This window comes from Coffea eugenioides, chromosome 6, assembly GCF_003713205.1.
Source record: "Coffea eugenioides isolate CCC68of chromosome 6, Ceug_1.0, whole genome shotgun sequence".
In the NCBI taxonomy this organism is placed as follows: domain Eukaryota; kingdom Viridiplantae; phylum Streptophyta; class Magnoliopsida; order Gentianales; family Rubiaceae; genus Coffea; species Coffea eugenioides.
Window position 1 is genome coordinate 8,701,538 of NC_040040.1, and position 25,460 is coordinate 8,726,997.

The 25,460-nt window shown below is 36.1% G+C and overlaps 2 protein-coding genes across 3 annotated transcripts; both read right to left on the reverse strand.

The window, feature by feature from the left end:
* Positions 1-3,159: 3,159 nt before the first annotated feature.
* Positions 3,160-5,255, reverse strand: LOC113776410 (glucan endo-1,3-beta-glucosidase 8). The gene is made up of 2 exons (XM_027321555.1): positions 4,829-5,255; positions 3,160-4,356 (listed from the first exon to the last, which is right to left on the reverse strand). The coding sequence occupies exons 1-2, from the start codon at positions 5,242-5,244 to the stop codon at positions 3,234-3,236; spliced, it is 1,539 nt and encodes a 512-aa protein (XP_027177356.1). The 5' UTR covers positions 5,245-5,255; the 3' UTR covers positions 3,160-3,233.
* Positions 5,256-16,312: 11,057 nt separating this feature from the next.
* Positions 16,313-25,247, reverse strand: LOC113775613. 2 transcript variants are annotated; one of them, XM_027320565.1, is made up of 16 exons: positions 25,145-25,247; positions 24,790-25,030; positions 24,128-24,205; positions 23,879-23,928; positions 23,723-23,776; positions 23,434-23,486; positions 23,039-23,111; positions 22,752-22,813; positions 21,835-21,903; positions 21,539-21,644; positions 20,367-20,437; positions 19,495-19,595; positions 18,810-18,905; positions 17,987-18,054; positions 16,878-16,923; positions 16,313-16,720 (listed from the first exon to the last, which is right to left on the reverse strand). In XM_027320565.1, the coding sequence occupies exons 2-16, from the start codon at positions 24,859-24,861 to the stop codon at positions 16,640-16,642; spliced, it is 1,080 nt and encodes a 359-aa protein (XP_027176366.1). In that variant the 5' UTR covers positions 24,862-25,030; positions 25,145-25,247; the 3' UTR covers positions 16,313-16,639. The 2 variants fall into 2 exon arrangements, with proteins under 2 accessions (XP_027176366.1, XP_027176367.1); XM_027320566.1 differs by lacking the exons at positions 24,128-24,205; positions 25,145-25,247 and having other exon boundaries at positions 24,790-25,098.
* Positions 25,248-25,460: the final 213 nt, after the last annotated feature.

Here is a 25,460-nt window from a genome sequence, read left to right on the forward strand (position 1 = left end):
TAGCTAGATACGGGGTGGTGACGTACTGTGCTGCGCCGATTATTTAAAAGGGTGTCAGAGATGGGACCCCCGTTAACGAGTCTTGTTTGCGTGGAGGAGAGGAAACAGGACAGGGTGGACTTTTGATATTCTGCGAGAAGTAAATAAATTGGATTAATTTTTAGGCTCTGTTGCCGTTCAGGAATTTTAGCTCTCATGAAGATAAATTCTTCCCTCAAAAAAAAAACTCCCATGAAGATTACAAGCACGTCTTTGCATATTAGGAAAAACTTGGAATTTTAGACAGAAACAGAAAATTCTAGTCAAGCTTATATAGCGTGACAAAATGTTTTTTTGGTTAGAGAACACATTTTTATCAAAAAATCTTTTTTTTTTATGAACACATTTTCCAATCACCTTTTATCTTATATATATATCAAATCACTATATTACATTTTCTATAAAAACTTTAGAAAATTGCAATCCAAACACAACATAAATTACACACTAAACATTGAATTGAAGTAGATTTTGACGGATTTAAAATATAATATAGAGAAAAGAAGTATCCAAGTTAAAGACTTTCAAACTGAATAAAGTTTTGGTCCAAACTAAGAGAATGAAGTAAAACTTAGAGTTTGAAGTCTAGAATAGAATAATGATTGCCAAAATAAAAGATAATTTTACATTATATGTTCATCAAATTCTGTTCAGTGAACCACTAGTAAAAGTGGTAAAATGGATATAGATCATAATTGGTATCATGAATTAAATGGTGCAATTCGTTTAAATCCATATAATAAATGGTTGTATATGGATTGAATCCAAAATATTTGGATAGTAAAATTTTTCTAAAAAAAATTTCTCTTATATCATAAATATATTTTTCAATCCATCTTTTTTATATTCCCAACCACCTTTTTATCTCACATACATCGCATCATAAAAAAGTACTATAGTAATTATCTCAAATAATTATTTGAAAAATATCCTATCCAAACAACAGCTAATTTCTTTAACTAACAACATGCAGCTTAAAATGACACTCCTAAGTTAATTAATAAGATGAGTTTTGATAACTAAGAAGAATAAAAATGGAAAAAGAAAATAAATAAAGCATGCAAAAAATTGGAATACGCTGATTGAGAAGAAACCTTTGACCGCGTGAGTTAGAAGAGCTGAATAGCATCTTGGACTGGGAATATTTACTCAGGTGCTTGTTTCACATATTGGAATCGGAAATGGAAATGAAATCATGAACTCTAGTTTTGGAATTAAATTTTTCATTTCAATATCTTAGTTTGGTTCACACACTGAAACTAGCATGCTTGGTTTGACGAGTGTTTCGACCATCTTGACTGGTTGACACAATTGTAAAGCTGCAGAAATTCTCCAACTCCAACACCTCATCATTCCATTCAATGGCCTTAATATTCCCTTCCTTCAATTTTTTCTCAACCTTTTCCTTGGAAAAATGTCTGCATTGTTTGGAGAATGGTAGATGAAAAGGGACCAATGCAAACTTGGGTTTGCCTTTCTATCTCATCTTGACGGCTATAACTTTTTCCTCAACGTCTCCTTGATCTAGAGCACAATCACCATGGTCAATGTCGATGTCATCATCATCCGAACATCCTAGGAGGAGGAGCTTCAAGGATTTTCACCTTCACCTTGTACCTTCTGGTGGCCAGAATCAGCCACGGCGACCACTTCATCATCTTCACCACCATCCCTTCTGATTCAATTGGAATTTGATTAAACAAATCCAATACAAGCTAGTTAGTTAAAAGAAACAAAATAGGGAAGAAGAAAACTAGAAAAGAGAAAAAGGAAAGATTTTATCGTTGAGGGTTGAGGGTTGAGTTTTCTTTTTCAGTTTTTCTTGCAGATATTTCTTTTGGAGATTTTGTTGAACAAATTGTCTACTCAAGATATTTGTCCACTGTTAACCCATTTAGATTTACTTTAGATCTTTTTTTTTAAGAGATTTTGGATAAGAGATGAAGAATATATGGGATGATAGAAAAACTGATGAAGAAGAACAAGAGAGTGAGGGGTGTGTGATAGAAAGAGAGAGAGCAGAGGCGTTAATTATATGTGATGGGTAGATTTGTCCATAAATGTTGTGAAGGAATAATTTGAGGGTTTTGTCCAAAACCCCCCAATTTGTTCTGGAATGGAAGAAGTCCGATTTTTTAGAAATGATTCCAAAAAGTGCATTCCAATAAGTTTAACCCAAGTAACAAATAAGGAAATTAGTTCATTCCGTGATTCGCAATCCTTTTAACCAAGCGGCCCCTCAGCATCATAAGAAAACAGTGGTACTACCAAAACATGTTGGGTTTGCTTGTTACCTTCTTAAATGAATTTCGGCAAATTATATTTTATCCCCCATATAGTTTAGTATTTTTATACATAATCCCCTTATGATTTCAAAAATTATACATAACCCTCCTATGATTTGAATTAAAGTGTCAAAGTGACAGAAATGATCATTCATAACGGAACCTTTAAAAATATTGAAATTACCGTTATTTAAAAATTAAAATGACTAAAGTGATTAAAATATATAAACATAATATACATGACGATCTAATCCTGTATGATTTTATACTTTACCATATAACTCCCTTATGATTTAATGTTTTATCATATAACCCCTTTATGATTTTCAAAATATGCACATAACCTTCCTGAGGTTAATAAATAATTTTTAATTTTACACAGGGTATTTTTGATATTTTAGGTGACTCTATTATGGATTGCAAATTCCGTTACTTTGACACTCTAATTCAAATTATGAGAATGTTATATATAACTTTTGAAACCATATGAAAGTTATGTACAAAAACACTACTAAATCACCGGGGGGGATAAAGTGTAATTTGTCCAATGGATTTAGATGGATTGCGTGGATGATCCACTTGAAACCATCAAGCCAATTGGTTTTATTTGGATGTCCATTAATGTCCATCTAAATTTTTTTAATAATCCAAAACCATTTAAGTGAGATGGATATGGATGGTTAAATGGAAATGGATGGAAATTGCCACCTCTAACCGCTAGCATATTTACAAAGAATATTGGATCAAAGGAATAAATGAGACATAATCAAAGAGATGCAGAATCCTCAATTATGATCCAACTCTACAAATAGCCACTGTTATAATCTGCACAAATATATGTCAGACTCTTGATTTTCTACTAAAAAAAAAAGAAAAAAGAATACTTCTCTCCATGTCGCTGTCTAAATATTAGGAGATGAGAAGCAAAAACACAACGCATCCTTCAAGAACAGCCAGCAAAATGTTCAGCAGTGTCTTGTGCAGCAGTACCATTGAATGACCATCTGCAATCATCACTGGGAACTGACATTCGTCATCAGAGGGATCTTCATCTGTGACAACGGCCAAGCCTGAGAAATCACAATCCCACCCATTCTGGTTTTTGAATTGATAATACATGTTAAATGCATAGGAAGCATTACCCTTGGCACTCAAATGATTGCAGGAAGAACCATACCCCAATGAAGTACAATCTGAAAGACTACATGCATAATCAATATTTTTGGGTAATTCTTCTAATTCTTTAGCACGAGGGTCCAAAATACACCACCTCCTTAGCATGTATCTTACACCTTCAACTGCAACTAGACCTTTTTCTTCCCGAGACCCTGACAAATCCAACTCATATTTTGGCTTCCCATCAAATTCAAAAAGTCCCCAGTGCCTCTCAAAGCTGCCAGGCTCAATGCTTTTGGCATTCTCGTCTATTAGGCTAAAAAGGTACACATCTATGCTGCCATTTCTAGCAGGGGTTCCAACTCCACCAGAAACATGCTGAATCAATCCCTGATTAAATCTTTTCGCATTCTGGATATTGGCATTCTTATCCCCATCCGTTGGCCACCCGACTTCTCCAATAATGATCTTCATCTCAGGGTACCCAGCTCTACTTAATGAGGAAACAAGAGTATCAAAATTTGCATCAAACACGTTGGTGTAAAGATAATCACCGTCTTTTATAGGCTTGTTTGATCCATCAAAGAAAGCATAGTCCAGAGGAAAGTAAATGTTGCCATAGAGGCTGAGAAAAGGATAGATGTTAACAACAAAAGGGGCATCATTCGAATGGAGATACTGGATTATCTGGACCGTGAGGTCGCGTATTTCCGGCCTGAAATCACCAGCAGAAGGGACCGGATTTGATTCCGGCGAGTTGTAAACGTCGGCATTGAAAGGAATTGTTGCTTTCACGACTGTTCCAAGTCCAGCATGGTTGATGGCTTCTTGGATACTCTTCAGGGCCGACAGTGTGTATGGCAGGAAGGAATTATTATAGCTCTTCAAGAAGGGCTCATTGCCGACTGCAACATATCTACATTTTCATTGTTCAGGTTGTTAATTATTCAGAAACAAACTTATCATAAGAAACAAAATAATCTGTTTCATTTAGTAACCCGGATTCTGCTGGTACAAATAAAGAAACTTTACAGGTGATGGCAGAAAAGGTTGATTATCAACAGCAAGAGAATGCAATCCCACTACTGCCTCCACCATCAAAACAGTAAAAACCCAAGAAACAGCTATAAAGAGCTCTCAAATGACAAAAGTTGGCAAAAGTCTATAAAGCTCTCAAATGGCAAATTTGGCAAAAATCTATAAAGTTCCAAGAACTCACCAGAAAAGGATAAAGAGAAGAACTAAACAAAGAAAAAAGATGCTCTGTTTTTTTCCCATGCAATACCGTCGGAAGTCATATTGTTCTCTCCCAAAATCCCAAAACAAAGTCGACCAAGAAAGATGTAGACTGTAGAATCTAATTAAGGAAAATTATCATGCGAGTCAACCTGATGTTTACCCCTCCCTTGAAGCAATAAGCAGTGATGTTGGCATCAACCCAAGAAGCAGCAGCCTCGGGATCCTGACTGATCTCCCTCAACATGTTATTTGGAATTCCGAGCATCACTTCAAGATTGGTTCCAATCAAGGCTCCCAAAATTTTCTCATCCGCTTCAAACAGCTTCACTTTATCAAACCCATTATCTAACAGCATCTGAACCACATTTTCAGGAGGCAGCTGGTGGGATGCCATAGTACCCCAGTTCACTCCCAAGCTTGAAACCTTTGAGACCATGACAAGCAAACATAATAATAGAACAGTTACCACATGTTGATGATAGTTAATGAGCCCGTTTCTTGCTCGTCTCATTTTTGTGAATATTTTCTTGAAATCTCTGCTTTCGTGAATCAAGAAAGTCGGCATCTTTGATTAACAGTGATTGCGTAGTTGAGGAATGAAATGGGAAGGAAAGGGGGATTCGTTCTTGTTTAGTTTGGATATATATCTATAGGCGCACCGGGATGATGAGGGGTGAAAGCATTCACACTCTAGTCTAGTCACTCTGCTTTCTGTTATAATAATGATTTTGTAGGATTGGTGATTGGATATTGGTAAAAACTTCATGAAATCTACGCACCAAAAAAGTTTGGCCAGAAACGTCGAAGGAAGAAAATGGACGGAAGATTCCTTTCTTAATTCAGTTATTAAATTGTGAAATGAGACCCAGCCATTTAGGGCCTCTAAGACCTGTCAGAGTCGGTAACTGATCATAACGGAATTCCAACTGGAAAGGAATAAAACTTTGAAGTATGTAAAAATTTTATTTCATAGGACGGAATGCAATTTGCATCAGGATCCTTCGTTAATTGGAGAATTTCTAGAGAAGCTTTCAATTATGGGATGCAAAGGAAAATATGCATGAATGGTACTGTCATTTTTTCACAATCAGACATTGGAATTTGGAAGGAAAATGTATAATGTTTTGCATTATCTTGGTTTTGATGCACGGATATAGTAGTGTATCATGCATGTTCATTACCAAAAAAAAAAAAAAGAGTGTGTATCATGCAACGCATCAAAGAGTTGAAAAACGAGATGTTACATTCCGAACTTCGAATGAGGATTCACAGATGCGGTATTTTGGTAGGCATGTTGCCTGTAAGGAGCGTATATTGCTCTGGTCTTTCTCCCTTGCTAATCTTCCCGGCTACGCCCCAGTCAACTTCTTCTTTTACCAAACACACTGGCGGAGCCAGAATTTTTTTCTTTGGAAGGCCAAAATTTTTTCTAACAAAATTATCTTGATATGTTATGTTCAAAATAATTTTCATCTATTTATATATATGAACGTGTAAAAATATCAAATATTAACTTTAATTATAAATGTACGTAAAAAATAAATAACTTTTTTTGAAGAAAAAATTTATTCAATGTTGGCTAATTCATATATATATATATATATATATTCTCATAATATAAACTAAAATTTTAAAAATTAGGGAATGGCAACTTTGTTTTAGGCATATATTTACACATTAATTATAGATTAAAAATTTTCAAAACTTGGGGGAGGGGGCCATGCCCCCATGAGCCCCCTTGGTTCCATCATTGACCAAACATAATCACCCTTGTTTATTTTTGCTTTATTGAGGTTTTGTAAACTTGAAGGTCTTCTATTTTAGTTAACCAACTCGTAGTTAAGGTCATGACAAAAGTATAAGCAACCTTTTTTTCTTTAACTATTTCCAGTTAGCAGAAAAAAAAATTTTATTTTATTTTTCTTTTTCTGGTTAGCAACTTGAAGGTCATGACAAAAGTATGGACCCCCAGAAAATTTGTAGACCATAGTGGATGATTTAGTTAGTACTTAGCAGAGGCCATTGACTCCTTTAACAGAAAGATACCATCGCGAATCCCTCAACTTTCCAACGAAAATCTACGTGTTTCGATCGCATGCAAACTTCCTTTCTTATTTTATTTTGATCTTTTCTTATCAAAGTTTCAGCTTTATACCACCTTTTCATCGTCAGCTAAAAGCGGGGTGCAATCCAAACAAGAGGATAGGCATCATGTTGAAAGATATGATTTCTTTAGCGGCCATACCCAGTTTTCTTTTTGTCTTTCTTTTTCCTATGGGGTTCCCTTTTTCCAACGTGGGTGTCACAGAAGAGTAAAAAAAAAAAAAAAGGGATTATAAGCAAATAAAAATCTGTCCACGATGAATTATTACACAGAATAACCAAATTAAGCTAAGCCGAAGAGTCAGGTAATACTGTGTTCCTTGTTTGGACCTTGCATGCAGCAGCCTTGACTGACACTGACCTCGTGTACTGGCATTGGATGCATGGGACGAATTTATAAAAGAACAAGGATCTGCAGTATGAAGTATCCCTTGGTACTTGTAGTAGATTGCAAAAAAAATAGATCCTAGGGTTCGTGCAGGCCAAATTGGGAAATGTATTCTAGAAAACAATTCATGCTCCAACACAAACTGCGCGCCCCCCTGGACATCCAAGCAGAAGTATTTACCTCGGTGAAAAACAAGGTTACCAGTAGAAGCCTGAAACTCAACGTACGAGTGGTAACTTCAAAAGGGTGGCTGCTTCACAAGGAAAAATTCCAAAAACTGACGAATTCGAAAGGGAGGGTGGAGAGGAGATGGTAATTGCAGCGATGTGATCATCTATATCGTTTCTCTCTCGTTGGTTATTCTTGGACATGCACTAGCAACCAACCATCCTTGGAACAATGGAGGGTTAAAGTGGGAGTACCACTAATGGATTTCCGTGATGGACAAACTGCATGGAAAGCCCGCCGTCTCCCAGCTACAAGGTGCAATAATATCATCGTTAAAATATCGTCTGGGAGTAAAGCCCAGCGGCTTTTCCGGCTCATCTTCATCTCCACAAGGAGATGGCATTACAGTTGTTTGTTCCGTATTCCTACTCACACTTTCATGGATGGGTAAAAGACTTCTTTTTCTCTCCATTGACGAGGGACTGAAAGCAAACAGGAAAACGAAATTAGTTATATGCTTAAAAATGAAGACAAAAGGGATGAGGAACTATATAGTTGCCACATCAACAGATATAATAAGTGAAACTATATAGTTTCACGTTGGACAGGAAATTAGACACAAAAAATTGGACAGAGGATCTGCTCTCGGGCAAGCGGGGAATCATTTCCCCACATCATTTAATAAATTACATAGAAATTTTACATATCCATATAAATTAGTATTAGTTAACGCTTAATTAGCTATTTGTAACTGGAATTAATTAGTTTTGTTTAGCATTTTTTTAGCATGTTGGGCTAGAATATTACTAATAGTAACAGTATTTTATTTATAGTTGTTTTTTTTCCTCTTTTTTTTTTTAAAGTTTGATGAGTATAAGAAGAAAGAACTTAATTCGAAACTATTCTGACAAACCCTTATAAGAGCTAAGAGGAATAGCTACAATCGGTCAAGTAGACTGGAGAAAATAAAACGAGGGAACAAGAATCAAGACTGAAGTCCTCCTGTCATGTTACTTTATTCGCTACAAACAAGATGTTCATCAGCTTGCTTTAAGGAAATCTAACAAGACAACTAGTAGAACTATTTCAAGAGTTCTTGCGGAATTTCCAGTTATCTAAATTTATCTAGACCTATCATGCATATGCTCCTTGAATTGTTGCCTCACCATGCCAACAAGAAGTTCGGTCACTAGTACAAGGGAGAGGCAAGGGCGGGGGCGGGGGGAGTTACTTGTAGACGGGTGGCCCTGCCCCAAAATCGCCCTGTTGCCATCCATTACTCTATATTCAAGTCATTGTAACTGTACTAAGCATAAGCATGGTCAGGAGTAGTGATAAGGCAAAATATTAGTGGAGTTTGGATTCATCGATGTACAATCCCAAGTCCTTATAAATGTACTAATTGCATGAGCATCGTCAGAAGTTACTGTAATTGTAAGGCAAAATATGAATGGAGTTTGGATTCGTCCATGTACAATATTAAGGCATAAGCATAGTCAGTGCAATAAGAATAGTTTGGAGTAGTAGTAAGAATATTAGCAGAGTTTGGAGTAAAAGAGGGAAGGGGCAGGCAGTAGAATGGTAGAAGTGGAACTAGAGTGAGTGGTTGTTGGGGAGGCAGGCAGCAGACTTGGTTTTGCATCTCCCCTTCCCTGCAAAAGAAAAGTTATATAGGTAATAAATCATCGCCATTCATTACTCCACAATGGGAAGAAAAAATCCAGAAAACCTCTATATGTGTTAACTGTGCTCCAAAATTTACTTGTTTTGTCTCACTTCTGGGGTGGAGGTGCCCATGAACTCAGTGGCATTTCCTACAAAAATTTTCAGGTTAATCCAAGTAACTTCATTAATCTTTTCTTTTTCAGTTCTTAGTTAAAAAATATATATTCCAAGTAAGTTCCGCAATCTTTTCTGTTAAGAATTCCTTAATTTCTGATCCAAGTAAGTTTAGTAATATTTTCTATTAAGAATTCCTTAATTTCTGGAAATTATAAGAAGTATGGTACATTTCATATACCTCAAGGTTATCAACATCATCCGCAGCAGTATCATTAAGGTTCATATCCTGCTATAATCTATTTGTTAATTCACACACTCCAAATGACGTTGATTCACGATTCATGATTTTTTTTAAAAAAATCATGAATCGTGAATCAACGTCATTTGGAGTGTGTGAATTAACAAATAAATTATAGCAGGATATGATTTGAACACGTAACATATACGTAAAATATGATGGTAGAATTAAGTAAAATCTCACCTCTTTTTATCCACCAAATCAAGTAAGCGGCCATTTGATGTCGCAACCTAAATTTGCGAGTCGAATCGAGTCGAGTCAAATTTTAGTTTAATCAAAATGAGTCTCGACTTAATTTTATCAGATTCGCGTTCTAAATGTAAAACTCGAGTTCGAATTCAACCTTAAATTTGATTCGAGTCAAATCAAGTCAAATTCAAACTCGAGTTTATAAAATAAAAAATAATTATTTTATTTTTTAAAAATGAATAAAATAGTTAAATAATATATATGAAATCAAATCGGCACGTAAGTTAACAAGTTGAGTATTTTTGACCTCTAATTCAATCTCGAATCAGAGTTTTGACTCAAGCAACTTGTGAATTAGTTTAGTGTACCATTGGAATGTACATTGCTGTGAAGGCGTTTTCATGTTTGATCAATGGGAAGTTAAAGTTTGTCCCCCAATAAAAATAAAAATAAAACTTTTACTATATATTGTGATACGACTTTTCCCTCTTGTGAAATGAAAGTCGTGAATGCGGTTACACAGGAGCATGGTGACGCAGCGCCTGAGGATGTAGATTCTTGTTTTCTGCTGCTTCATCACCATCAAACACCGCTTCCTGAACCCATTTCTCAGGCGACTTTTGCGTCGAGAATCAGACGGTGGTGGGATTAAGTAAGAAATGCTCACGGTGGTGGAGAATGGAGACTCCTCAAATTTTGGATATCAGCCATGGGATTGAATTAAGGTAGAAGAAGATGGACTGAGTTGAGACTTGGGACTTGGGACTTGGGGGCAGGGCATAGGAAAACCCGTCATATATAGAGAGACCAATGACAGAGAGAGGCGCTAGCGACTGGTGTCAGCTACGGCGGTCCCTTTGTTTAAGTTAGAGGTCAAATCATGATAATGGAAACTACTACCTGAAAAAATGCATGCTCACAAATTCTCTTTTTTTAAAAAAAAAAATTTTTTAAAATAAAATGTTACTTTTTCCTTGCAATTTCTTGCCTTCCAATCATACTTGAGAATAATCTTTATCGTCTTTTGTCTCGTAAAACTCTCAAATAACGTTTTAATGTTTTCAAATTTGTCTTTTCTCTTGGTTTTCTTTTCCTTAATGTAATTTTCTGTTTATATTCTTTTTTTTGGTTTTCCCTTGCTCTTAAACTCACACGCTGGACTTAGCATCCTATCCTTGGCAATTAGTTTGCATCTCATTCTTCGAAATCTTCTGCTATGAACCAGAGGTGCACAGATGCACCCTCTTCATCGAGCCTATATCAGCGGGAAAAAAAAAAAACAAAAACTATTCTGATCGAGCCTATTTTAGCGTACTCAAGTAAATGACCGTCATGTCGATCTGCAAAAGTCCTTATTTTCATTGCCAAGAGTAGTATAAGCATGTAATCAAAACTCACAGAACTTCCATCCCCCCCCCCCCCCCCCCAAAAACAACAAAAAATGTATTTGAAGAAGCTTTCTAAGGAGATTTCATGGTGCATCATGAGTAAGTGACGGTCATGCTTCAACCTTCATCTCACCTATGAAAGTTTGTTTCGTGAAAATAAAAACCTAACAAACGGTCCCGGACAGTTAAAAGAGGGACCAAGCCCTTATTGGTCCTCATCCAATTGTAGGGTAGTAATCCACCACCCCATCTACTCTTTGACAGGGCTACAAATTGAGGTGGTAGTAAAGGATGACCTCGTCGTCCCGCTAGACTCATTTAAGGCACAACACAAGTAGTGAGGCAGCCTCTAAAGGTTACCCCGCTATGCAAACCAAATCTCTGAACACGAAGTTGATGCGACAGAGAAATTTGCTTCTCCGATCACCTACATGTGGGGCAATTGATTAAGAAGCCCCCCCATAACCAACCAACCAAATCCCAATTGCTCCTCAAGTATACATGTCAGTGGAAAGATATGGTGAAATCATGCACAGTGGAATGAATCAAGAGCATTTGATGATCCATCATGTTATTGGGTGGACTGTAGACTCTAACTTCCCATATAATCCTTGTTTAATTAGTTCAATTTATTTGGTTGTTCATCTGATGTTATTCATCATCAAGAGTTGTGCTATCTGGTGACGAAAAAAAAAAAATTGCTTGCAAAAGCACCCGGAAGTCAGTGACAAATTATCAATACAGTAATATTAACACTACTGTTTACGCGTTCCTCAAAAAGAAATCATCAAGGCGTAAGACCTAGATTCGATGACAAATTCATCCATACAAGATCAATTTTTCAAGTAGATTCATCATCCACGGGCTACAACTACAAGAGGAGAAATAGCTCTCCAGTTCTGAACAGAGAGTTTTGCCCCTTTACCTCTCCAACTCCTGTACAGCTATCAATACAAATGGGATGAGTCCATTGACCTTAAGCAAAAACATCTCTTGACCAAAGACTTCAGCCCATTTTTGGACTGCAGCACCTACCCTTGATCTCTAATGACCTTTAATTGCTGAACCCTTCCGTTTCGGCCAAGATCAAGATTTGCCGGATCGTATCATCAAAAAGAATCACATGGGTTCTCCGTCTCGCTTCCGGGGGCGTCCCCTGAATTGCTGTCGGACAAGATACTCAATTTATTGAGCTACTAATCTGATAAGGAGTGATCGTGCCAACACAAAAGCATGGTGACGCAGCGCCTGAGGATGTAGATTCTTGTTTTCTGCTGCTTCATCACCATCAAACACCGCTTCCTGAACCCATTTCTCCGGCCGCTTTTGCCTCGAGAGCCAGACGACGGTGGGATTAAGTAAGAAATACTCATGGTGGTGGAGACTGGAGACTGGAGACTGGAGACTCTCTACCTGGAACTTCGGAAATTAGCTTTGAGATAGAATTTAAGGGAGAAGAAGATTGATTGCGCTGGGAGCAGAGTATAGGAAAGCCCGTCATATATAGAGAGGCCAGTGCTAGATATCGTGGTCCCGTTGTTTAAGTTTGCGGTCATATCATAATAATGGGTATTAATACCTAAAAACATGTATCCTTACACATTTTTTTTATTTTAAATAAAAAATATTATTTTATCCATGCAATTTCTTGCCTTCCAACCGAACTAAGAATAATCTTAATCGTGTTTTGTCTCATAAAACTCTCAAATAACCTAAAAGAATATTTACAAATTTGTCTTTTCTCTTCATTTTTTTACCCTTTGATGTAATTTTCCGTTTATATATATATATATATTGCTTTCACATGCTCTAAAACTCACAAACTAAGCATCCTATTCTTTAACATTTTCGACTATAAACTAAACCCTGTTTGAATTATATTTTTAAAGAAAAATTGTTATGTTTTTTTTAAACACATTTTTAATCACTTTTTTATCTCACATATATTAAATTGTTACAATAATTTTTCTACAAAAAGTTCAGAAAAGTGCGATCCAAACAAAACATAAGTGCATGGATGCGCCATCCCTAAAAAATGTGAGCTCCACCCACATATTTACGTGGAGTGGTCTATAGTTAAAAAATATATATGTATTCCTTTTTCTTAAGTAGTACCACATTCGAGTGGCTTATTTCATTTAAATAATTGACACATGAATGTGCCAAAATACGTTTTACGACTACAAGTAAACAGATAGTCTATACACTATACAACTAACTAAAAGTAGGCTGAAACTTTTTTGGGAATTAAAAAAGAAGCTTAATTATTGGCATACCTTTGAGCTCAACATTTAATGATTTAAAGCTTCAAAAATTGTGGACTTTATGCAACTGCGCATTAATTTCGGTGGTGGGCATGGACAAGAGTCCATTGTTCTAGGTGATCATACGTGTAACATGGTAGTAGTACTAGTAGCAGCACAAAATTTTGACCGAAAATTTTGCAGGTTTCTGGCGGGTGGGGGCAGAGCTTGACCGGCACAGGCCTCCTCTCTCGAAGGCAATGTAATGGATAAGACTGAGCAAAAGAAAGAGCCGTGTGGAAGAGAACCAGAAACCTGAACAAATTCACTTTTGATGCTTTTATTTTATGCATGGATTGGATACAGAGAAAGAGACAGAAGCAGAAATGGGGCTGAAACTGGATACTACAAGTTGTGGCAGTTGCTCCGACTGCTCTACGTGTTCAATTCAAACACGTTTTTCTTTTTTTCGAAGTTTCGGAAGGCGCAGAACTTTTTCAATTTCCACTGCTGTTACCATTAGCACACCAATAAAGAGTTTGTTAGTATATATTTTCGCCTACCATTCCAAAATTCCATTCCTTACAACTGCAAGCCGCCATAGAACTTAGCCTAACGAACAACAACTTCTTTTTCTTTTTTTTTTCCACTTTCAAAAAATTTATAATTAAATTTTTGATAGCCATTAGGGAGGGGCTTAAGTCCCTCTTTGGGTTGTAGGTGAGGGTTCAAGCCTCACCTGTAGCGAAAAAAATCTAAGGATTGTGCCATAGCATTCCCTTGGTTTAGTTGAGTCTGTATACTCACTAGCCCACTATCACAGCCTCCTTAGGCTCCTCTTCTCCCCTATATTAGGATAGAGTAGGTTATACAAATATATCGTTGCTGACAAAAAAAAAAGAAAAGAGATTTGTTGCCCTTTTGTGTCAGCGTGTCATTCGACCATTTGTGACAAAAGAACATTTTGCACGCAGCTTGCATAGCTACTGCTCTGTTCATATATTAATTAGGTTTGTTTGGATAGAGTATTATTTGGAATAATTACTGTAGCACTTTTTGTGATGTGATGTATGTGAGATAAAAAGATAATTGAGAATATAAAAAGGTGAATTGAAAAATGTGTTTATGATCCGAGTGAAATATTATTTGAGATATTTGTGCTATCCAAACACGTTGTTGTTCCTCCGGACAAAAATCGAACGCATATCACATCATGTGGGACCAGTCTTATCTCCTATGACATGGCTGAGGTTCCACTGTCCAGGCGTATATTCTCCTTGGTAATTTGGCATCATTTGATAAAAGAATTGCTCCTTAATTCTGAATATTGGTTCAATTATTGGAATTTCTTAAATTAGTTGAGGGTTTCCCTCAAAGTGTAAATATGCTGTCCCCGTTTATAAAAAATAAAAATTAAAAAAAAGGTGAGAAAGAAATGCTGTCCCAGTCGGATTCGAGATCAATACAGGAATAGTTGAAAAGATTTTGTTAACTAATACGGATTAAGGTGTCATAATCTTGAGGTATATTTTAAAGGTTTACGGTCTCTCTCTACTCCCAAGTGGACAATTTTTTGTCAAATTGCTGACTAATGTTGTTTGGCTGTTCTTGCAAATTCATTGGATCATATCAAATTTTACAAGATCGAGTAAGAAATTAGTTTTGGCAGCTTTGATAATTATAAAGGTGGGCGGTAAACACCCACTGGCTGCTTCTAGATTGCGACGCCAGGAAGAAATATATATATATATATAGTTCATGTGTTTGGTTAAAAATCAGGTATTGAGATACATAAAATATTTATATATTATTATTATTATTGTTTCTGAGTTCACCTAATTACCACAATCATCCAACTAAAATCTGTAAATGACGTGTTAAATACATGTAATCTTTCAGAATGGACAACTTCAAAAGCAATTTTGTGCAATGATTCACACCAAATATTAGGTACATTTAAACTATCCGCGGAACATTGCTGAGCGGCTTTCGTTAATCTCTCATGATGGTCATATCCTTTGATCCTTAATAATTAAAGAAAATTGAATGTACATTTTACGACCAAGCATTTTTCCAGTATTTGAGCTTAATGCACGCGAGTTTCAGCACCCCCAAAAAAAAAAAGAAAAAAAAGAACCGGTATGGTGTCATGCAACATGATCCCGAGTCAGGAGGAGGGACAATTCAAACGTGCGATTTTGTTTTATCTCATTGGCTGCAACCGAATATTGCTTGCATCCAACAACCTCGTCCGGCACATCACTATCAATTTTTTTTTGTCAATCATAGACATCTAATACTACTCATCTAATAGTACTCCTAAACTAAACTAGCATATGGTCCTATACTAAGGGAAAATCAAACTATTCCTATTACTAAAATTTAGAGACATGCGAGCTATTGGTGCGGGAGTGGTTGTTCAAAACGATCAAAAGAAGTGAAGGGGCAGCGTGCAAGTATGATCCCGTTTTACCTCATTGATTAAATTCAACAATCCCGTTGGCATTTTAGGATGAAATATTTATATTGGTGCTCAAGGCACAAATCATTTTTTGTACAACTAATAGAAAAAATATTATTAAAATTTTTGCAATATTTTGTTGAAATAATTTTTGGGAGAATTGGTTTTATGTTTTTGACAATATAGATGGCAGAAAATTCGCCAAAAAAAATTGTATAAATAGATAGATAGTCATTTGATGCTAATCAGTAGCCATAATTGATAGTAGTTGTTAACAAAAATTAGGACGTACTAAATAAGTTGAAAAATAGAATAATATGAAATACATGTTATTTGGTAAGAAAGAGATATTGATCGTGTCGTAATAAGTAATTATCAAGAACAATTTAAGTATAACATAAGATAATAAGAATTTTATTTAAACAAAAAATTTTCTCCCCTTTATATATAGTGTAGATGAATTGATCGCTAAGCCATCGAAATAACTTTATTGAATCAAATCACTTGTACTCTTTTGTCAAATCTAGATGAGGGAATACTACTATGACAAAACTTTCGAGTCAACATAAGCAACGTCAGCAATATCACTAGGAGCTAAACCCTACTGAAAGAATTACTATTAATCTCGTAGCTTTTTCAGTTTTACAAAATCGAAACAATCATTCCAAAATCAAATCCCTATGATTACCAAGATATCTCTTTTGATTAGGATCTATCTTTTTACCCGTTCAAGATATCTTTTTGCTTTGCGAGCTTCAACAAGCTTGGCACGCCTGTTGACTTTTCGGTGGAGGTATACGAATAACAGATTAGGGAACCATTTATACAATGCACAGATTAATTTACACACAGTTTGGGACAGTTCATGCGAAAGACAAAAGTTTTACAAGACTCGAACTTTATAGGGATCATACACACCATAAAAAGTAAAATATCGTATCTACATCTTCAGGTGGTAATACTTGTCGAGCAGCTTCTCCGTATACTCGCCAAAAGTAAGAGATCCACGAGATGGAATTAACTGGATATTACGTATTAGGCACACAGAAAAACTGAATAAATTTAACGTACCGACATCCAGATACCAATGCACCAGAAGATGGCTAAATATGGACGCTTTAAACGGATCGCAATTCACATGTCATACTCTTTCAAATGATTGGGATTCAAAAAGGTACCTCTTGATGAATATGCACCACCTCCGGAAACTTGAGCTTTTCGTCCCTAACAATAATGACCGGTACAGTAGAAGCATTAGAAAAAGCTGTAAACAGATTGAACACAGAAAAGGAGACGTAAAAGTGGCGAAACAAATTACTCAGAACATTCAGCACATTACCAAATCCCGCCAACAAAAGGAATAGGTAGGTGCAGGGGCGAAATTGACTGTTAATACGCAACCGCCTTAAGTTCCCGCAGAAGGCAGTCCTACATGGTGACTTAACGTATTCCCGCTTTGTTGTGTCACTTCATAAATCATCTACAGTTTAGCAGTTTATACCTCTAGACTGTTGAAGCTAAGAAACCTATAATGTACAAATTATTTTCTGAGGACTTTTCTTGGACAATCACCTAAAAAGATGCACCGCTAGATTCCACATTACCGTTCTACGTTCTCTCACTTTCCTGCAGCCACTTGATCTTATGAATAACTAATTAAACCTATCAAAGGCCAAAAAAATTCCCAACTATGTTTTCACGTGAAGAACAAGCGCTGTTCCTGTAATCTATAGGCTAACAAGACAATTGAACCCCTCAAACTGTAACGGCTAAAAGAACTGAAGTTCTACTAGTGTAAGTTTACTCAACCAACGTCTGATAATTCCCCTTTATGAAATAAGAGTAATTACTCTTATGCAACCATGTTATGCTCCAACAAAAATAAAAATAAAAAAAAAGAAAAGAAATAAGAGTAGTTACTCATATTTTGCAAGTAATTCTGAAAACAAATTAATCCAACAAGGTGCTTACTGTGTGGGGAATGAAAGTGATACATAACTTGCTTACTAATAATTATCTGAAGGTGAGAGCACAATCAATTAGAGATTCTATGGCTGGTTAACAAAGCAACAACTTAGTGTGCAAGCCAACCACCCAAGTCAACCCTACAGTCACCTGATGACATGTGTCTGTCACTCACTGACAACCCAGCTTCAACAGCCAAGATTCTTAATGTAAAGCAAGTTTTATGAGAAAAAACAAACTCAGTATGAGCACAATCAGCCTACATAGACTAGTAATCTACGACACTTAAACAAAAGCAAACAGGACAGTAACACACACATACCAGTCAGGCTGCATGAATAATGCAAATGTCGAACGATCAACGCCAAATGCTGCTTCCCCCAAGGGTGCCTAATTTCAATGCATTATAGGTTTAGGAAGTGAAGGAACAGAGAAATTAAAGGATGTTACAGGTTGAGAAACAAACAAGTAACATGTCCTAGGTCTTTCAAGACAAAGTGGACATCTCTGATTACAAGAATCTGTCTTTTATCTATCATCATTTTTTAAAAAATGTATAATAAAAGAACGTAACACAACCATTGTCATTTTTTTACAGTAATTACTCATGTTAAGTGATTCACTACGACAAGAACTTTGGAGATTTCTCATATACATGCTAGTGGATAGTTTCTTTATATGGAAAGTCTCCAAATCTTCAGCACCTTCCAAGTATAGGGCAGTCAAACCTCTTTAGTGGATGGATATTAAAACTCTTGCAGTATGAATCTTAAAAGTTGTTAATTCAAGCTTATTAACAAATATGCTCTTCATTAAGGAGTAAACTTTTGGTATACTTCACATGAAACAAATATAGAGAACAAATTATCTCGAGGAGTGCCACTAGATACTTGGAGAATGAGAGCTATATCGAATTAAAATCAAACTCTGGAGGAGTAAAAAGAATTGAAATGTTAAAATATTACAAGCAGATATCAATATAATAGGACAGCAGACACAACAAATTTCAGACTCGATTTTATGAATTGCAAAATGTTAAAGCCACTCTCGCTCCCTAAAACTTAGAGAGAGAGAGAGAGAGAGAGAGAGATGCCCATGCCATCTCTCCAAGAATCTTGAAAGCGCATAAAGAGAGAAGGAGATACCCGAACACAATGTGGTGTTGCACAGAGCCGACCTCTGGACAATATCTCAGTTGTCTCACCTATTTGATATGCAATTTCATCTTCACCATACACCACCTAACTCAATAATCATCATTTGCCTGGATTAGAAATTACTACCCATTTTGCGGGGAAACAATATATGAGTATCTAAGATGGAAATTCTAAAGACCAATTTTATAGTAAACACACTATTTCAAAGCACGCACAGACATGGCATATCAACATTTCCCACTACAACTACCCAACTTTCTGCATTTTGGAAAACCATCTTAAGGAGTTATTTCAAATGCATCTTCATTAACCTTGTTGATATCAGAAAACTGAGAGAAAAAGAGTAGGGAAGAAACTCTCTTCTCTTCTTTGAAATGAGGAAAGGATTGCTGATGGAAAATATTCAAACATGAGCTTAACTTGCAATGGTACAAGGATTCTGTTTTAGGATTGGCCCCCATTGTAACTAAATTATATCATATCATATCTCCAGTACAATCATAAATATGTCTGAAATAAGTTGGTATCTTGAGAAAGAAACCTAAAATCAGCAATTGTGAAACATATACATAACACAGATAAGCACATATAGATATATCTATGCATGCATGCAGGTATAATGTGATTTTCCAAACACAATTTTCTTTTGATTTTGAAGCATAAAGAAATATACTTTGACTAATTCGCCACTACGTGATTTTACATAAAGCCCAGCAGCATTATCAGGGCAAGATATTTCTACAGCATCCTTCTTAAACATGGCACGCGTGAGACCTACATGTTCAATTCAAGCAACAATTAGACAGAAACAAGAAAGCATGAAGGTGCAGACTTAAACTTCAAAAATATAAGTCAAATACTCAAAACTTGAGTAGTCGGATGGATGAAAGGAATGTTGTACTTCTTTCAGGAAAAGTCGACCAGGTATCTAACATCCAAGGAGGGAAAAGGCAATTTAAATTTTTGCAAGGTTTAAAAGAAGGGATTTGGGCTACATGGTTTGACTTGACTTTATGTTTCAGAGTTTGCATACAAAGCACATATAAGTTGAACTGTAACTAAACTTTATTTTACTCGTCTGTGAATGGATACTTTAAAAGTCCTAGTGTAGGTTGGAAAGTAATTAAACAGATGCATATCAATAGCATGAGTTCTGCCTTCCTGTTCCTTGAATTAAGCAAGGATGATAATTTTTCCACTTTTTCATTTCATTTGACAATGGTAATCTATATGTTTTAGGCACCATGGATGCATTGAATAAGAAACTGTTGATGGTAAAAGAGGTGGAACTTATAGAACAGAAGATTGCAATTCACTAAGACACCACACAAGAGATGTCTCTAATTAACAGCTCTTTTGCTAGGAGAATAGACTAACATTTGGCATATTCAGGAAATGTCCCAGCACATTTATGTGCTTGTGGTCCAAGTGACCACAATTTTATAATCATCCCTAGGGTAGGGCCTAATTTCATTTTATGACTGTTCCAGTACTTAGCCCCTTATAGTTATTTGACCCAGGTACCAGTTTTCAGACATGACTTACCCGTGAGAGAACCATGATCAGTGTGCCATCCACACCAAGATGACATCGACTCACCATCCTGACTGCAACTACTGCAGCACAAGTCATATAATTCTGGTAAAAGATATTCATTGAGATCTTAACCAAGAATTTTCCATCTTGAGATACAGGATAATGAAGATCAACATTTTTCTTCAGTAAGGATTGTATAGATGTTTAAACTAAGAAAAGAACCTCAAGTAGATTTAGTAAAAGATGCAAAAAGTAACTGGCCAAAAAGAAAATAATCTCATGCAAATACAAGAAACAATAATCTTAGTGATGCATCCATAAGCTGATGGAGATATTGAACCACCCCCTTACCCACCCTCCCCCCCAACAACAAAAAAAAAATCCACCCCCAACCCAAAAGGGAAAAGAAGAAAAGGAAAACAAAGATCCCAAGCGAAAGAAAATCAAAGCATAAAATGACCAGTCCCACCATCAGCTATGGACACGGTTATAATTAAGAATATTTATCTATTAGAAATTGGAGAATGAGAAGCACATTCACTATCAAACGGTCAGTCTAACTAGTAGGAAAGTCCTTGAAGAAGAAAATCACTGGTAGGAAGAATGAAGCAGTATGCCAGTATCGCAAAGATGGCCATCAGATGATTACAGAACATCAAATTTTCTTTTAACTTTTCGCAACAAATGGAAAAGAATTTATTACAAAGACTAAGCACTAGTACTGTCCAAATATATTGAACAGAGAAGGGTGAGAGACAGAAGACTCTGTTCAGAGTAGAACTTGTATTCCATTGATATTTTCATCATTATTGTTCTGGTATATTTATCATTTATGAACATTGTTAGGCCTGTGCTTCATTGACTAAGCATCCATATTTTCAATAAAAAAGATAGCTTAAGTGCCAAAAATTTCAATATTTTTGCAGTCATCATCTCATAATCAATTAATAAGCAGTTTAAACATTTAAGTCGCTTACAAGTAACCTATGTCTCATTCTACTTACGCAATTATTTATTCAACTGATTCAAACAAAACAGAATTATCTTTTCCCTTTTTTCTGCATTAACAAAATTCAATGTGCAATATAACCTTATGAGAGATAGAACTTATATATTGGTAATACATATAACATGGACTAAACTTCACAGGGTAATAATAGACAAGTAATGAGGAAACTAACCTGTGTTTCGCAGGAAAATAGTACAACAGACGACCTTTATGACATCTTGAGCGACGAAGTATCTGTTCAAGGCCATCATCCTCAAGCATTTTCATCCCTTGAAATGCTGCAGATATCCATATGGAATTCACTAAATACACAATACCAATAATTCTCAAGTAAAACTACAACAAGTACAAGCAGAAAGGTCCTCATACATGTTAGAAAAGAGGTCTGGAATTAGGAAACCAAAAAAAAAAAAACCAGGAGGCAAGTAGATAAGTGAAAAGAAAAGAAAGCATTTAAGATCAACTTACCATAGAGGTCACAGTGATATGCCAACAACATCCCAACTTCCAGAATCAGCTTCCCGAGAGCTTTAAAAGCTACACATTGAGGATAGATGCTAAGTAGCTATAACAAGATGAACTAACCTTCAAAGAACATAAAGATGCAATTAAGTTGTATATTCATGAATATCATTTTGCACCAAAATGAATCAATATATAATTTATGCCTATTCCATCACATATCAAATGAAGAAGGAGAGAACCAACCCCCCCCCCCCCCACAAAAAAAAAGGTGCAGGTAAAGGCAGTAAACGTAAATGAAATTCCAGATGAATTTTACAGCTATTCCATCCCTAAGGTGTTGAATCGCTCATTCCATGAAGACTAATTTAGCTCCAATGATGTAGATAAACTAACATAAAATAATGCAAACACTGAGAAGTACATTAATGAGTTGGATACAATAAATCTAGACATCATGATGAAATCAGAAATGAGAAACACATTGTAAGAGTGATATTTCAAGGATTGAATTTGACAATTAAGCCGCCACGACTTAGTTTAAAAAATTATGCAGTAGGCATTATAAAATCCAGCTCGCACATTTGAATTGATAGTTCTTCTTAATCTTACAAGTTTCAATCAATGATCTGGATACATACTAATTATCAAAGGCAGTTGATTCCCCACACCTAAACTTTTACCCATATTAACTGTAGTTCATGCCGCTCCAGATTTTTGAAACTTGTAAGACAAGTTTGACGTCCATAAGAAAGTAATAAGTGTTAGATTAGATAGGCTGAGCATCTAGATGAGCATATACTAAGTGTCAGGACCAAATGTCAAGAACAACCTGATTGACAATTCAAGCTGAAAAGCCAGTGTATCTATCTGTAACTTCCAAAGAGCAAGAAGAAAAACTATTTCAGAAATACATTACATACCTGGTTCGAGTTCTGGGAGAGCACTACGAGGCCAAATATTTGCTCCACAGTATGAAGGGTACCTATTAGAAATGGCACAGCAGAAGTTTAGCAAGACCTACAAGCATGGGTACTCTTCACAAAATTGAAATTTGTACAAGAAAATTCTGATGAACTTTCTAGCAAAATATTTCCTGTAACTCATTTGACAGAAATCACAAGAGATATCGAATGAGTCTGATATATTTGCACATGAAAGTAGCCAGTCATAATATTTCTAAATGAAGGATAACACTAGCCACATGTACCGTTGAATAAGGGCTGGATCACTGGTAGGTTTATCTAGTACTGGATTTGCATAAAATGACCCTTTCAGTGTATCTGCATTCAAAGACAACCACAACAGAAGAGAAGATGTTATCAAGGTGATTGTAGACTGAAAAAAATATGCAACTCAAACACAGTATTGGTCACGAAAGTTGCAGCTTTTTACAAGAGGAATACCCTGATGGTTAAGATGAATGTAAATCCATGACATTGTGGTGTTAAAGATGAAAAGATCAAACCTAAACAGACCAATTACAAATCTCACTGCCATAGAAGCTTTGAACTTCACATTGTCCACCCACACGCATTAATATGGTTCAAATGACCAAATCAAAAGATACCAGTTGAGTCAATGTACCAATTGCACAAGCTTTACCTGGCTTTCCGGATTCAAGCTTCTCTTTTCCATGACTCCATCCGAAGTTGTATCTGCATAATTTCAACAAAATTTTTGACACATTTGAGTCTGTATACAGCAGGTGGGACAAAAATTATGTTTACAAAATTTTCAAGCTTAATAAGCTAATGAACCAAATTGCAAGAGATGATGGTGACCAAGTTTATACTAACACCAATGAAGTACATGGAAGCAACCTATTTTAATTCCACTATCCAATAGTTGAAAAAAGGTTATTTCAGAATTATTGACAGTGTGCTTATATTACCTACTATCAGGGTCTTCGAGGTCCCTCTTCTGATCATCTGAAAGGCCTGCTAATCTGATACAAAGAAACAAACTTAGAAATCCTGAACATCTCCTTTGTGTAAGTAATCTTTGCGCGTTCAACTAACGTGTAAACATTTCATGCAGCATCTCATACCGAGGTGAAAGATGGAGAAGGCTTTGACGCAATGATGAATACCCAGGAACCTATAACAAAATCAGTTAGACTGAAAAATAGGCAAGAACAACTACTAGACTTAAATTGATACAAAAAAAAAAGCAAGACGCAATAACTACACAATTCAGCAAACAAATGCAAGAACTTTCATGCATAAAAACCATAAGAAGCACAATCTATATCCAATAAGTAAAAAAGAGGTGGTTTGCAACAAAGTATATTATGTACATCTGCTATAGAAAGAATTCCCAAACCATTTGGCCCAAAGCCTTCCTCAATCTTTGCGGACAAATCAGCACCTTTATCCTAGTTCATAAATACACCAGAAAACAAATTTCAGTACGCAGACATGCACATGTCTAAATGTATAAAAATTCATGCATGTGAGCAAAGTCTCTTTTTTTTTTTTTCTTTCTTTCTTTTAAGTACTTGGACGCGTAAATTTAGAGACCAGTTTTTAGAGTTTCCATCATACTTCAAAATTAACGCGACGTTCACTGTAAATGAACACTGCGAACCTCAAGTAAATTCCATTCTATTGACTCCTAAAAACAGAATATGGCAATTAGCTCTCTGATCATGAACTACTGACAACGAATGAAAACTAGTAGTAGTTATTAGCTACTTGATCTGCTAATGCATTTCCCAGATTTGCAATCATATTACAGAGAAACTTTGTATACATATTCTCGCACCTATGCTAACACCTAAGCACATGTCAAACAACATGCATGCATACACAGACGAGAAAATTCCAATGGCAACTCTAATGCCAGAGTTTGTAAATTAGCCCATGAGTTTCCAACAGGGACAAGTAAGACGTGGATATACCTAACTATATAACTATATATGGAGAAGTTAGTGGCGATTGGCGAAGGAAACATGGATACCTTGAGTTGCGTGTATGAAATAGAAACTGTTTGAACAACGTGAGTCTGAGGTTGAGAAGAGCAGGACGACATTATTGGAAATGGATGAGTAAGACGACTGGCGGCGGAAGGCTGCGGAGGTGAAGGCAATCGCAGGGGACCGTATTGAAAGAGCGATTGAGAGAGAGACTTCAGAGAGTAATGGTGGTGGTGGTGCTTTGAAGATTTAAAGGTGGAGCCGGCTGCATACGTAGGGGGAATTCTGGAGAATTAGAGAGGCATAGCAGTATAAGTAAGCTGAAATTGTGGGTTTTAAGCAAGGGACGGAGTCGGGAGGAATCCGAGCCGGAATAAGTTTAAAATATGGAATACAGACCTCCTCTGTTGCGTATGCACCACGGCGAGAGTGGCGTCTGATTCTCAACTTCGACTTCCCCATCTTGTCCTGACGTGACCTGGGCCATGTCCGTTTTGAACCCAGTATCCACTGGTCATCATTGGTCGAGTTGTTCTAATGTTGCACGGACCTTCAAAGAGCAATTCCCACGTTTCTTATGGATTTCAAAATCATTCTGCGGGGAGGGCGTAAATTTCAAATTTAATGAATTTATATCTTGACGTGTAACGCGTCTAATAATTAAAAATAAAATATTTAAATTAATTAATTATTTAGATGATATTAAATTTTTTAA

Bases quoted from the DNA above. Each gene is read 5' to 3' on its own strand.
- LOC113775613 (XM_027320565.1), bottom strand. From the start codon at position 24,861: ATGTCGTCCTGCTCTTCTCAACCTCAGACTCACGTTGTTCAAACAGTT. The intron at 23,929-24,127 runs GTACATAATATA...ATTTTGTTATAG, and splicing joins GAATTCTTTCTATAGCAGAT to GTTCCTGGGTATTCATCATT. The intron at 23,777-23,878 runs GTATGAGATGCT...TCTTTGTATCAG, and splicing joins CTTCTCCATCTTTCACCTCG to ATTAGCAGGCCTTTCAGATG.
- LOC113776410 (XM_027321555.1), bottom strand. From the start codon at position 5,244: ATGCCGACTTTCTTGATTCACGAAAGCAGAGATTTCAAGAAAATATTC. The intron at 4,357-4,828 runs GTTGACTCGCAT...ATGAAAATGTAG, and splicing joins AAGGGAGGGGTAAACATCAG to ATATGTTGCAGTCGGCAATG.